General features: G+C 37.8%; 1 protein-coding gene across 6 annotated transcripts in view; it reads right to left on the bottom strand.

Moving 5' to 3' along the window:
- SGTA (small glutamine rich tetratricopeptide repeat containing alpha) overlaps positions 1-14,704 on the bottom strand; it is an 87,365-nt gene that overhangs the window by 41,450 nt on the left and 31,211 nt on the right. For all 6 annotated transcript variants that reach the window (XM_033956178.1, XM_033956179.1, XM_033956176.1 and 3 more), the window contains 4 exons: positions 12,132-12,235; positions 11,843-11,927; positions 11,080-11,179; positions 5,801-5,905 (listed from right to left, as the gene is read on the bottom strand). In XM_033956178.1, coding sequence (XP_033812069.1) covers positions 5,801-5,905; positions 11,080-11,179; positions 11,843-11,927; positions 12,132-12,235 — 394 coding nt within the window. The remainder of the gene's footprint in view (positions 1-5,800; positions 5,906-11,079; positions 11,180-11,842; positions 11,928-12,131; positions 12,236-14,704) is intronic.

Below are 14,704 nucleotides of genomic sequence, written 5' to 3'. Positions count from 1 at the left end.
CCAGACCGTGGCGATTGGGAGGAAGGGGGCTGCTGGAACACACAATTGGAGATAAGTATTTTGCGTGTGTTCCCTCAATTAACTGTGGGGATAGCACAGTTACTTACCGTTAACAGGTGTTATCCAGGGACAGCAAGCAGATATTCTTAACTGATGGGTGACGGCACCGACGGAGCCCCGGTACGGACAATTTTAGAGTGATTGCACTCTAAGAACTTAGAAAGCTCTAGTTAGGCCGCACTGTGCATGCGCGAGTGCCTTCCCGCCTGACGGAGGCGCGCGGTCCCCAGTTAGGATAAGCCAGCTAAGAAGCCAACCCGGGGAGGTGGGTGGGATGTAATAATATCTGCCTGCTGTCCCTGGATAACACCTGTTACGGCAGTGGTCTCAAACTTGCGGCCCGGGGGCCACATGCGGCCCACCAGGTACTATTTTGAGGCCCTCGGTATGTTTATTTTAATCACAAAGTAAAATAAAACAGTTTCTTGATCATATATCTCTTTAGCTTGTCCTGGGATAAAGTTCTATGCGGTTTACAAAAGATTACAAAAGGTACAAAATGAGTGACCTGAAGAGAGAAGAGAGTGAGAAATAGGTCAGGAAAACAGTTGTTGAGAGTGGAGTGCGGGTCAGTTGTCTAGGTACTTCAGGAATAGGTATGTTTTTAGGCGCTTCCTGAATTCCTCGTAATTGGAGGGCGAGAGCAATTGTTTTAGGTCTTTGCCCCATAATGCTGCTTGATGTGAGAGGTGTTCGTAGTGTTTTTTAAATTTAATTATAATATTAATATGGAGTTAAAAAATTTTTCGTTAAACGTGAATGGCCTCAATCATCCAATCAAAAAAAAAAGAAAACACTTTCCTTTCTGAAACAACAAAATGCAGAAGTATACTATATCCAAGAGACAAATTTGTCGGCCATAGAAGCTAAGAAATTAGAAGCTGGTTGGGTGAAGCATTGTTTTTTTTGCCCCGGCTGTAGGGAAAAAGGCAGGGGTAGCCATTTTGGTGAATAAAAAATGTTCAGCTATTTTTAAAATGATGGCTTCAGATCCTTTAGGAAGATGGGTACATGTGGAAATGAGCCCGGGACAAACTATGCTGGCGTTATTTAATGTATATGCCCCCAATTCGAAGCAAAGTGAATTTTTCAAAACTCTGCAACAGTTGATACTACCACTGGCTGCTTCTAATTTAGTGGTAGCAGGGGATTTTAACGCTGTTATGGATCCATTAATGGATAAAAAAAACCTAGTAAAATTATGAAATCATTAGGATTAGATAATCTGGTACAGTCTTGTGATTTGAAAGATATATGGTGGATACTTCATTTTAATGAACGGGAATTTTCCTTCTGTTTCCAGGTTCACAAATCCTTTTCTAGAATAGAAATCTAGAATAGAATAGAATAGAATCTAAAATAGATTATATTTTCATTTCAAATCAATTAAGTCAGCAGGTTACATAAGCTTCCATAGATCCAATTATTTTGTCTGATCATGGTGTTGTGTGGATTGAATTTAAACTTGCTGAGCAGGATAATGGCAGATCTTTACAGAGATTTGATAATACATTACTTGAGGATTCAAATTTTCTTGAAGAATTTCAGTCAAAAATGAATGAATTTTTCCAATTTAATACTTCAAAAGAACATAAGAACATAAGAACATAAGAAGCGCCATCTCCGGATCAGACCTTCGGTCCATCAAGTCCGGCGATCCGCACACGCGGAGGCCCTGCTAGGTATTCACCTGGCTTATTTTATAGCCAACCATATCTTTATATGCCTATCTCAAGGAGATATGCATCTAGTTTGCTTTTGAAACCTAGGACTGTCGATTCCGCAATAATCTCCCCTGGGAGAGTATTCCAGATGTCAACCACTCTCTGTGTGAAGCAGAACTTCCTGACATTAGTCCTGAACTTGCCCCCCCTTAGCTTCATTTCATGTCCTCTTGTCCGTGTCAAATTGGACATTGTAAATAATCTTCTCTGCTCTATTTTGTCAATTCCTTTCAGTATTTTGAAGGTCTCGATCATATCCCCACGCAGTCTCCTTTTCTCAAGGGAGAACAATCCCAGTGTTTTAAGTCGATCCTCATATTCCAGTTTCTCCATACCCTTCACTAGTTTAGTTGCTCGTCTCTGCACCCTCTCCAGCAGTTTTATATCCTTCTTTAGGTAGGGAGACCAATGTTGGACGCAGTATTCCAAGTGGGGTCTGACCATTGCCCTATAAAGCGGCATTATAACTTTCTCCGATCTACTCGAGATTCCTTTCTTTATCATGCCCAACATTCTATTTGCCTTATTTGCCGCTGCCACGCATTGTGCCGACGGCTTCAGGGTCCTATCTATCAGTACACCCAGATCTCTTTCTTGTTCACTTTTCCCCAGAGTTGCACCTGACATTCTGTACTCGTATTCCTTATTTTTACTGCCTAAATGCATTACCTTGCATTTCTCCACGTTGAACTTCATCTGCCATTTCTCCGCCCATTTTTCTAACCGACACAAATCGCTCTGGAGTTCCTCACTGTCCTCCTGCGATCTGATTGCCCGGCAGAGTTTTGTGTCGTCTGCAAACTTGATGATCTCACTGGATGTTCCGTTTTCCAGGTCATTGATATAAATATTAAAAAGGATCGGCCCAAGTACCGAGCCCTGGGGCACACCACTAGTCACTCTCTCCCAGTCGGAGAACTTCCCATTTATGCCCACTCTCTGCTTTCGGTTTTCCAGCCATTTGCCTATCCATCTTTGTATATCTCCCTCTATGCCATGGCTTTGTAGCTTCCTGAGAAATCTCAGTGGAAACCTTGTGGGATGCTTTTAAGGCTACCATGAGAGGACAAATTATTTCATATTCAGCATATATTAGAAAGCAGCTTAAAAAACAATTTTCTAATTTGGAACAGGAAATTAAGGTTTTAGAATCAAAATTGATTGAAAAATGGGAACAAACTACCCTACAGGCTCTTTTAAAGGTAAAATGTAAATATAATGAGATTTCTTCACAATTTGTAAGGAAAGATTTGTTTTCTCAACAGACCATGTATTATGGAAGCTCAAATAAGGCGGGAAGATTATTGGCAAATTATCTCAAAGCAAAGAAAAGAAGGACAAAAATTATTGGAATAAAAGATGAAAAAGGTAATACTCATTCTCAAACTGGACCTATTTTAAAGCAATTCTTAAATTTTTATAAAGCTTTATATTCTTCCGAGTCTTATTCAGATAAAGGAAAAGATGGTTTAAAGTTTTTAAAATTAATAGTCCAAAACTTCCTGAACATATAAAAGAAGTTTAGAGGCGCCTATATAATTAAAAGAGTTGCAATCAGTGCAATCAGCGTTGAAATCCCTTAGAGTTGGATCCGCTCCAGGTGGAGATGGTTTCACAGTAGAATTTTATAAATCATTTCAAAGCACCCTATTAGTTCATTTATTAAATTTATATCAGGTCCAACTAACTAATGGTTGCATCACAGGTACTATGGCAGAATCTTACTATAGCCAAATAAAGATCCCACATTGGTTTCAAATTACAGGCCTATTTCTTTAATTAACGTAGATGGAAAATTTCTAGCTAACACATTGGCTTTATGCTTGGTCAAGGCTCTCCCTTTTATTATTGGTATACACCAAACAGGATTTGTTGCTCAGAGACATTCTTCTAATAACACCAGATTGGCTTTTCATATGTTAAATTTAACAAAAGTCATAAAAGATCTAGCCTTTTCTGTATCCTTAGATGCAGAAAAGGCCTTTGATCGGGTGGAATGGACCTTCATGTATCAAGTAATGGATTGGTTTGGAATAGGAGCAGGATTTATACAAATGATCCAATCCTTGTATAGTTCCCCTACTGCTAGATTGTATATTAATAAAAATCTCTCGGAGCGTTTTAGTCTGCAGAAGGGGGTTAGGCAAGGATGTCCCTTGTCTCCTTTGCTTTTTGATATTGTATTAGAACCCTTGTTATTAGCTATTCAGCAAGCAAAGGAGATACAGGGTATTCCTTATTCAGATCGGGAATATAAGGTTTCTGCTTATACAGATGATATACTGCTTCATTTGCGAAATCCTGAAACAACCATTCCATGCTTACTTGACTTAATAGAGAAATTTTGAAAATTTTCAGGTTACAAGATAAATTGGAATAAATCAGAAGTTCTTCCACTTAATGCCCATTGCACAAAAGGTTTATTTGAAACATTCCCCTTTCTATGGAAAGAAGATGGAATAAAATATTTAGGCATTTGGATAAAAAACACGTTGGATGAAACAATGAAAGTGAATGAAAAATTTTTATTATAGAAGGTAATAGAAATGTGTGAGCAGTGGAATCCTTTACATCTTTCTTGGTGGGGGAGAGTCCAAACTATTAAAATAATGATCTTGCCTGTAGTTTGTTATCAAATGGGTATGTTACCAGTATTTTTCAGGGGTCCTTTTATAAAAAGTTAAATAGTATTCTTACAAAATTTATTTGGCTGGGTAAAATTGCTAGAATTGCTTTAGTATCTCTACAAAAGCTAATCTCTTTTTCTAGTGCAATAGGTGTGTCATTCTGGACAGTAGACATACAAAAGCAGTCCCAGAAATCTACGGTGTGGCCTCTTCGCCTGTTCGTAACACTAAGGACCCAAAGAAGGTGTCCTCCTTCGCTGCCACATCCACTTTGTAGAACTTGGAGAACCGTATGTGGACCAGGCCACTGCCGTATATATCCTCTGGCGAAATCACATGAGCTTCCGCCAATGAAGAAGTCACACTTCTTGTCGAACGCACCTTCAAGGAGACCAGCGACTGCTTGCCACAAGCAATATATATGCTGATGAGATGACAATGCGTATCCATCTTGAAATGGTAGCCTTGGACGCCGGTCTGCTGCATCTAGCCTGACTGGTGAGCACAAACAGATGATCAGACAGTCCGAACTCATTAGTAACCTCTAAATAACGTAGGAGGACTCTCCTCACACCCAGTTTTCTCAGAATCTAAATTTTAGAGGTAGGGGACTCTAGAGGAAGTGGCAGAAACCTTAAAAAAACAGCTCTTTTAGACTCCCCTGATTTTGTCGATAGGCTGTAATAGCCTTACTCACTGTGACATGTGCTCCGAAGGTGCTGCAGCCTGCCTTAGCTCTAAGTAGAAGCTGGAACTGGGAGAAGAATCACTGCCTCAATCAGTCAGTTCTCCAAATGCTGAGATATTTGGCCCGCCTGTCAGACCGAAGTCAGACTGATACTCAAACCCCATGGAACCACGCACACAAAGAGAGGGGGGAAGGAGACAAAATCACAGCCAGCATCCTAAAAACCCCACTGAGCCCCCTGCGGATGCCTAACATCCATGCTCAAGCCCCTGTGATCCAGTAGGCGAGCTAAATTACTAGGGACACAGACCCTGAGCTCCACAGAATTTTCTGCAGTCTGGCCATACAGATCCCCAAGGGATTAACCTGCCAGCTGCAGACCCAAGTCTGCATGCAGGCAAAGCTTATCCCCATACTGGGGAGCTTTGGTGCATTGAAATCTGCAAAAACTGAAAAAAAGAAAGAAAGAAAGAAATATACATAGCAGATCAGAAAGACATTTTCTGGTTCGCATGCATAAGGAAAAAGAGCCCTCTGGAGAAGTAGGAATTGAAAACCTGGAATGGATTCCTTCTGTACGGCTCACGAGCATGGGGAGAATACCCTACTCTCCAGAATGACATATCTATTGCACTAGAATTACTATTTTTGAGCTGTCCAGAATTTGAGGGTTCCATGAAGAGAGAGAGGTCAGTACATACCCCATCCTACCATACGCCTTACTGTAGTTTGGGTCAATCTCAATAGCTCGTTCACAGTCCTGCACAGCTCCTGCATAGTTTCCCAACTTACTATATGCTGCAGCCCTGAATAGGAAAGAAATATTGAAAGTTCAGTGGCACAGCTGCAGGTTCCTTAGGTTTAGAAAAGCTTTTTTTCTCTGACTTTACCATTTCACAGATCCTTATAAACCAAACAGTTAATGGGGGTTTTTCTTCCACAGAAAACAACAAAACACCCAGGGAAGCTGGCATGACTGGAACAGCATTATTTTTAGAAGCAGAATGCTCTGAGCACAGCAGATATAGCTTTTAGAAGGAAGATTACCATATATACTCGAATATAAACCAAGATTTTTAGGCCAAAAAAATGGTCCACAAATGGTTGTCTCTGTTTACATCTGGGTTAGTGCTGGCCTCCTGCCTCATGTCCCAGCCAATTCTTATTATATTTTCCTCCCTCCTGCCTCCCCCACATACCTTAAGTATTCCTGGTGGTCCAGCAGTGAATCAAGGCAAGAGTGGCCTTCCTTCGCTCCTGCCCATGCAGACCTGCTAGCTAATTGGCTGCCATGAGTTCTCGCGGCATTCAATCAGCTAGTGGCTCTGCACGGGCAGGAGTGAAGGAAAGTCGCTCCTGCCTATGCACAGCTGCTAGCCGATTGGCTGCTGCGAGAATTTGCGGCGGCCAATTAGCTAGCGGTTCTGCACAGGCAGGAGCGAAGGAAGGTTGCTCCTGCTGCGACTTACCGTATGTGGGGGAGGCGGGAGATAAAAATAATTAGAATCTGCTTGGACAGGAGACGGGAGGAATTCCTCTTGTCCCAGCCACCGCTGGATCACCAGGTCTCATGGCAGGTCTTGCAGAGGCATGCAAGGCATCGGGAGGGGAGGGGAGGGAAAGGTACCAAACCTGGCAGGGAGGGAGGCTGGGTGCAGAGACTGGCAGGGCAGAGGAAGGAGGGAGTGAGAGGGGCTGGATGCAAAGTCTGGCAGAGCAGTGAGGGAGGGGGAACAGGGTGTAGAGCCTGGCAAGACAGGGCAGGACAAGGCACTCCCGGTTTATTTTTGAGTCAACCTTTTTTCCTCCTTTATTGGGTGAAAAAGGGTTACCTCAGTTTATATTCGGGTCAGTTTATATTTGAGTATATACGGTAGTCATTATATTTTGAAAGGGGCCCTTTGGAGCAACATATTATACACTGACATGTAAAATTTCTAAGAAAATATTCCAGATTCAATACTGCAAACAGAATTGCATGGGTTCTTTTGGTCCAGCACTGAAACAAGTGCTAAAGTCCTAGAACAGTTTATTCTGCTATAGCAGAACTCATAGATTATTACTAGCACAAACACAGTGCAGTTATGGCATACAGATCACTGTAAGAATAAGATTTTTATGATAATTTTGAGGATCTACATCCTAGATCTTGCTTTAATTCAAGCACTCCATTTTCTTGCATGCTTTACAAGCAAGATGAAAGCTACATTCATTACTGACTCATAAAATTATCTACAAAATTACAGTATGATGAGATTAAATCACACAGAGACAGTGATTTAATCTCACTCTTCTTTGGCTCCTTATTCTGGTTCCTAAGCCCCCAAACTCCCTGAGCTTCATTTTTTAAGTGTCTTATTAAGTACTATACACTTTACATAATTTCCGAAAGATGGTTGGTTTAGGAACTATTAAAAGGAAATCATATCCTATCACCATTGAAATATATGCTTGCAGATGCAGATTACAAGAAACACAGAAGATGGAAAAGCTATCAGAATGACAGTCTGAGTTTTAGTAAGTATGATTTCTGTTAAGCACACACCAAGAAATCTGAAATCAAATCCATACCGGTTATAAATTTAGTGGAGGATACATCTATAGAGAATGTATGGGATGCATTTAAAGCAACTATGAGGGGTAATATTATATCATATTCAGCTTTTATTAGGAAACAGATTAAAATACAATATATAGAATTAGAAAAAGAAATAAAAATATTAGAAGCTAAATTGGTAAGTAAATGGGAAAATGAAGTTTTGCAAGCTCTTTTGAAAGTAAAAGGTAAATATAATGAATTAACTTCAAAAATGATAAGAAGAGATTTGTTTTCCAAGCAAACAATGTATTATGGAAATTCTAATAAGGCGGGGAGATTATTGGCAAATTATCTTAAAGCAAAAAAAAGGAAAACTAATATTAATGGAATAAAAGATGATAATGGTATAATAACAAATCAAACAAATATAATATTAAAACAATTTTTAAAATTTTATAAGGACCTATATTCTTCCGAGCCTTATTTGGAGAGACAAAAAGATGGAAAAATTTTTTTAGATTTAATTAATGGACCTAAGGTTCCTGATCATATAAAACGGAGTTTAGATGAACCTATATCATTAAAAGAATTAGAAACAGCATTAAGATCTCTTAGAGTTGGATCCGCTCCAGGTGGTGATGGTTATACAGTAGAATTTTATAAAACATTTCAAAATGTCCTTTCCCCATATTTACTAAATTTATATCAGACACAACTTATAAAAGGTAATATTAAAGGTACTATGGCTGAATCAATAATAATTGTTTTGCCTAAGCCAAATAAAGATCCTACTTTGGTCTCAAACTACAGGCCTATATCTTTGATAAATGTTGATAATAAACTTTTGGCAAAAATTTTGGCTTTGAGATTAGCCAAAGCTCTCCCACATATTATAGATATGCATCAAACGGGTTTCGTTGCTAAAAGACATTCCTCTAATAACTCTAGATTATTGTTTCACATGTTAAACTTGTCAAAAAAAATAGATGAACCAGCTTTTACAGTTTCATTAGATGCTGAAAAAGCATTTGATAGAGTAGAATGGAATTTTATGTATCAGGCTTTAGAATGGTTTGGTATAGGTTCTGGATTTATACAAATGGTAAAAACATTGTATAGCTTCCCGATTGCAAGATTAAATATTAATAATAAGATATCTGATGGTTTTCAATTGCAGAGGGGAGTTAGACAAGGTTGTCCTTTATCTCCTTTGTTATTTGATGTTGTATTAGAACCCTTATTGTTAGCAATACAGCAAACGAGGGAGATACAAGGTATTCCATATTCAGATATGGAATATAAAATTTCAGCTTATGCTGATGATATTTTGCTTTACTTGAGAAATCCAGAGTCTACCTTATCTTCTTTATTGGAATTAATTGATAAGTTTGGCAAATTTTCAGGTTATAAAATTAATTGGAATAAATCTGAAATTATACCTTTAAATATTTATTGTGCAAAAGGATTATTTGACACTTTTCCATTTATATGGAAAGAAGAAGGATTTAAATATCTTGGCATTCAAGTTAAAAATACAATTGAAGATACTGTAAAAGAGAATGAAAAATATGTATTAAAAAAAGTTACGGAGTTATGTGAGCAATGGAACCCATTACATATTTCTTGGTGGGGAAGAGTTCAAACTATTAAAATGATGATGTTACCTGTAGTTTGTTACCAAATGAGTATGATACCTATTTATTTTCAGGGGTCCTTTTATAAAAAGCTTAATAGCATTTTAACAAAATTTCTTTGGCTTGGTAAAACACCTAGAATAGCTTTAGTAACCTTGCAAAAATCAATTAAGGAGGGAGGGGTAAATTTTCCAAATTTCTATAGGTACCATCAAGCCTATATTCTACGTCAGGGTATGTATTGGATCCTCCCAGAACTTATGGATAATGTACCGGATTGGTTATATTTAGAATGGCGCCTTATGTTTCCCCTAAATTTAGTTCATCTGCCAAGTATTAACATACCTAGAAGATACAGAGAAAATAAAATATTAATGGATACTTGGAAAACGTTGAGGTTTATTGATAAATTAACACCTATTCCAATAAACAAATCAACTAATCAATCTATATGGATAAACTCCAAGATCAAAATTGGCGGAGCTCAAATCCTTTGGAAGAACTGGATTATTGCAGGCATTAGATCTCTAGACGATGTTATTTCAGAAGGTAAACTGCTGGATTTTTCACAATTGCAACATAGATTTGGTCTTAATAAAACACAAAGTTTTAAATGGTTGCAATTGAAGCAGGCCATTCAGGTAGGGTTCCCTGAATGGAAAACATTGAATAATCAATATAGTTTAAAGTTCTTATGTTTTCAAGCAGACTTCCTAGGACATCAAGCCGCATTGTGGTATAAATTAATATCTGGATATTTGAATAAAAAACCAAAAAATGGTCTAAGAGATATTTGGAGCATTGAGATTAAGCATCAAATTAATGCATCTCAATGGCCACTAATTTGGTCTTGGAGAATGAGATGTACAATGTCAGCATCTATGAGACAAACTTGGTTCTTTTTATTACATAGAGCTTTTTGGACCCCTACACGTTTGCAAAAATTAGACAGTTCTAAGTCTAATAAATGCTGGCACTGTAATCTGGAACAAGGGACATTAGATCACTTACTTTATCATTGTCCCTACATTAAAATTTTTTGGAATTCAATTTGGCCACAAATTAATAAATTAATGGAAAATCATATAGCAATATCATATGATACGGTATTATTTGGAATGATGATGAGGAAAAATAGTCAAATTTCACCAGAAAATAACAAGCTTTTATTAATAATGACAGGGGTTGCCATTCAACATATAACCAATAATTGGAAGAATCATAATAACCTAAATCATACATTTTGGTGGAATACAATATGTCATATATATAAAATGGAAAGAACAATAGCAATACAAAGAGGGACATATACTAAATTCATAAAAATATGGGGGCCATTGACAAAATACTGCAATGAATAAATATTAATATTTCTCTTCTTCTTTTCTTCTTTTAAATATCTTTTTTATGACACACATACAGGGGGGGTAATGAAAAAAATATCTACATAATATGTTATAATATGTTATACAATAAGTAATGTATGAATAAAAAGTAATAGAAGGGTGGGGGGAGGGAGAGGATAAAAATATATTTAGAATATGATGTATTAGATATAAAAATGATATTGTGTATTTATCAATTGCAATTTAATATTTTATACATTTTATGTAAAATTTGAAAATTAAAAATATTATATTAAATTAATAAAAGGGAGGGTGGAGGGTGAGGGGGAAAATCAAACTTAGATATATAATGTATTAGATATAAAAGTGATACTATGTATTTATCAAATGTATTTTAATATTTTGTACACTTTATGTAAAATTTGAAAATAAAAAATAATGGAAAAAAAAAAAATCCATACCGGTTACAGAAGTATACAGCATTTGTGGGGTTTAGATCTAAAGCTTTTGTGTAGAAAGTTACAGCAGTTTCATAATTTTCTAACTTCATTTGTTCATTTCCTAAAGAGAGACAAAAATTTGATTACTAACAGTACAGATTAGATACTTCTTCCAATATACTCCATCTTAAAGGAAAGAATAGCTCCTTTCTAGTACAGAATTCGCAAGGACCAGCTCTTTTGTAGCAAGTTCTCCCAAGTAATTTTTGAGTAGACAAGGAAAAACAAACTTTGGCTGTACAGTAAAAACTCAAGCTTTGAACATAGCTTTCATTTCTACATTTGAGAATCTGCATTGAGCAGTATTGAACTAGCTATCACTGTGAGATGCAATTCAGCTGCTTTCAAACTGGAACCTGTGACAGCTTCCAAGATCACTCCAGATGTCTGACAAGAAACAATACAAAGCATTTACAATTAAGCTTTAACTTTTTTGAGAATAAAATGCTAAGATATTAACACAGCTACCAATTAATGAACTATCCAGGACAAACTAGCAGAAGTAGGTATAGGAAGCTTCCCATGACTAAGCATATACAATCAGAAAATTAAAGCAGAGTTGATGGAGACTAGATATGTTCTGTGGATATATAGAAGGGACAGAAATCATTCAGGTTACTGAAGACTGCCATATGATTAAGTCCCTATACAATATTTGGTTTTATAGGACAATATTGCAGCAAGAATACCCAGCATGAGCTCTCGTAATTATAGGACATGTTACCTTCTGTCTTCAGCCTTTCAGCTTCAGCAGTATCACTCTCTGCTGGAGAGTCTGTTTCAGAATTCACTGTGACACAGGGAATTTCCTATGAAAGAAGAAAGCCCCACAGATTTTATTAAACAGTTGCTTGTTCTCTGAAGGATCCAACAGAGAGGCAACTTGTTCCCTTTACTGTCCACTGGAGTGCTCCAGCTGAGAGCTCTTATCTCCACTACTACACAAATGAAAGTTGCATAGAAACTAATTTGATCTTATTACAGGATGTGTTTGCAGAATACAGATCTCATACCTTGAGCGTAGCTGCAGCAAAAATCTCAGGTAGCGTTTTAGAGACTGCTAAGTTATGCTCTTCCATAGAAACCCCAAAGGCCGTCTCCAGACACTGGATTGCAACTGGGGAGGAAAGGGAAATTCTGATATTTTGACCTTCACTTCTATGTATTTCAAGAGATGTCTGCATAAAAAGTTGGTATTTTTATGGAAATCCATACCACTATAACATTTCAGGCCAAGAGATATAGGTCTAGTTGAAATAAATGATTATTTTTTTTTTTAATATACTGATGTGCCTGCTTTCATCCTAAATTGTAGTTTAGGGTAGTCTGGATGGCATTTCTCCACTTCAGAAACACCATATTTGTTTCGTTATCAATATTCAGTGGTCTAATGTTTTGTCTTCAACCATGCACCAAATGATTTACTGTACAGAAAGCAGACAAATCAGTCAGGAATCATAGAAAACAAAGTATGCTTAGCACTATCAAAAGCAGTCATTCATACTGAAGTAAAGAATGCCAGAAAGACAACCTGTACAAGATGCCCTTTAAATGCTATACAAGACTCTAGATCAGTGTTCTTCAACCTTTTTACACCTATGGACCGGCAGAAATAAAAGAATTATTTTGTGGACTGGCATCGGTTCGCGGACCGGCAGTTGAAGAACATTGGGCTAAGTCGTGGGCCAAACCACCACCCATCTCTACCCAATCTTCGCCCCAGACCCCGCCCCCATAACAGTACTAATTGTAACACTATTTTTTCCATTCATTTTTTATAGATACTCACAATATAATCTTATTAACAACACATAATGGTTAACCACAAAATTAAACTACATAAAGCACACTGACAGCAGATGTAAATTCTCAAAATTGACATAATTCAATCACTAATTTCAAAAATAAAATCATTCTCCCCTACCTTTGTTGTCTCTCTCCCTCCATGCTATGCCTTACCTTCTGGCCTACTCCCACCTGGCCATTTTATGCCGACCCCGGCGTTATCTTCAGGCCGGCTCCCTCTTCCTCACTGACACGGTGCACAAAGCCGCGGGCAGAGGCTCCTTGCGTGTCCCGCGCCTCATCTAGAAGCCTTCCCTCTGACGTTGCAACATCAGAACTTTGCTCTGTGCGTTTCTGGAAGAAAGACCCTGTTCTGATCTGTGTTGAACAGAATTCCCAGGTATTCCAAGGACTGTGATGGAGCCAAGTGACTCTTGCTGAAGTGTATCACCCAGCCTAGGCTCAGCAGAAGCTGGATCACTTAGACAACCGCTACTTTTCTTTCTGTCTTGGACGGTACCATATTGGCCAATCGTCCAGGTAAGGATGTACCTGTATCCACGCCTTCTGGAGGTGTGTCACTACCATCATCATTATCTTGGTGAAGATGCATGGTGCTGTAGTTAGTCCAAACGGAAGAGCAGAGAACCAGAGATGCCACATTTACCTTCCAATACGGCCTCTCTGACTCCAAGATCTCTGAGCTTCAGTATCAATGCTAGAACTCTGGATGCTTTGTCCAGCTTTCCCGCAGGAGAATTTACGATGAGATCCAGAAGGGGTTGAAAGAATTCTACCTTTGTGCACTGAGTCAGTGAGGAAGAGGGAGCCAGCTCGAAGATAACACCGCATCGATAACACCGTGGACCGGTGGTTGAAGAGCATTGTTGTGGACCGGCAGGAAATTTCTGTGGACCAGCACCGGTCCATGGAATGATGGTTGAAGAACATTGCTCTAGATGACGTGTGTTAAACACAAGGCCCATGAGCCGAATCCGGCCCATCTGGCCGTTTTATGTGGCCCGTGGTGATTGTAAATTAAAAAGTAAGGTGGACCACTTGTTGTATATATAATGTGATTTAAATCAAGGGGAAAAAAGATCTTAAAATACCCCAAGAATGTAGTCAATAAGTCACAAACTTTTCGGGGTTGGGTATCATCATTGGTCAAAAACCCTTGAATGTATATTTTTAATTCAATTTTAATCTTTTATGATGCTTTCGTGATTAATTCTTAAATAATGTGATTGTATATCAATTTTTGTTATTTCTTCATTCTTATTAATGAGCGTTAAATGACCAGCAAGTGTATATTTCCAATTTGTGTCATTTTCTTCTGGCTTGATTAAAAAACTATAAAAGCACTTATCTTAGTCACTCGACGGAGGCCCGGTCCGTTTCGCACCAATGGGCTTCTTCAAGGGTTATAAATAGGACTTATAAGTTTGCCAGTTGAATTTCAATATTGCTCATCGCTCTTAAACAAAAGGAGAAATAAATAAACACATATGAAATTTCTACTAAACAAATCTATGGACTAATATTTAAAATTTAGTCAAACACCAACTACTTGATTATTAAGACTGTAATATCGTTATGGATAAAGCTATTAAGTGAAAAATGCTACCTGTATACTTGCTTGTTGGAAAAATTATAAATAACATTTAACACATATCTCAACAACCTGAATGATCTTAAATCTGATGTACACTTATAACACTTGTCATTCATAATACTGCTGTTGAATTAATTGTAGTAAACTCTTGATTAATTTAAACTGGCGACCGTATTTGTGCTAAAC

Source organism: Geotrypetes seraphini, chromosome 8 (assembly GCF_902459505.1).
Source record: "Geotrypetes seraphini chromosome 8, aGeoSer1.1, whole genome shotgun sequence".
Lineage (NCBI taxonomy): Eukaryota > Metazoa > Chordata > Amphibia > Gymnophiona > Dermophiidae > Geotrypetes > Geotrypetes seraphini.
This window is presented reverse-complemented; position numbering and strand designations above follow the sequence as displayed.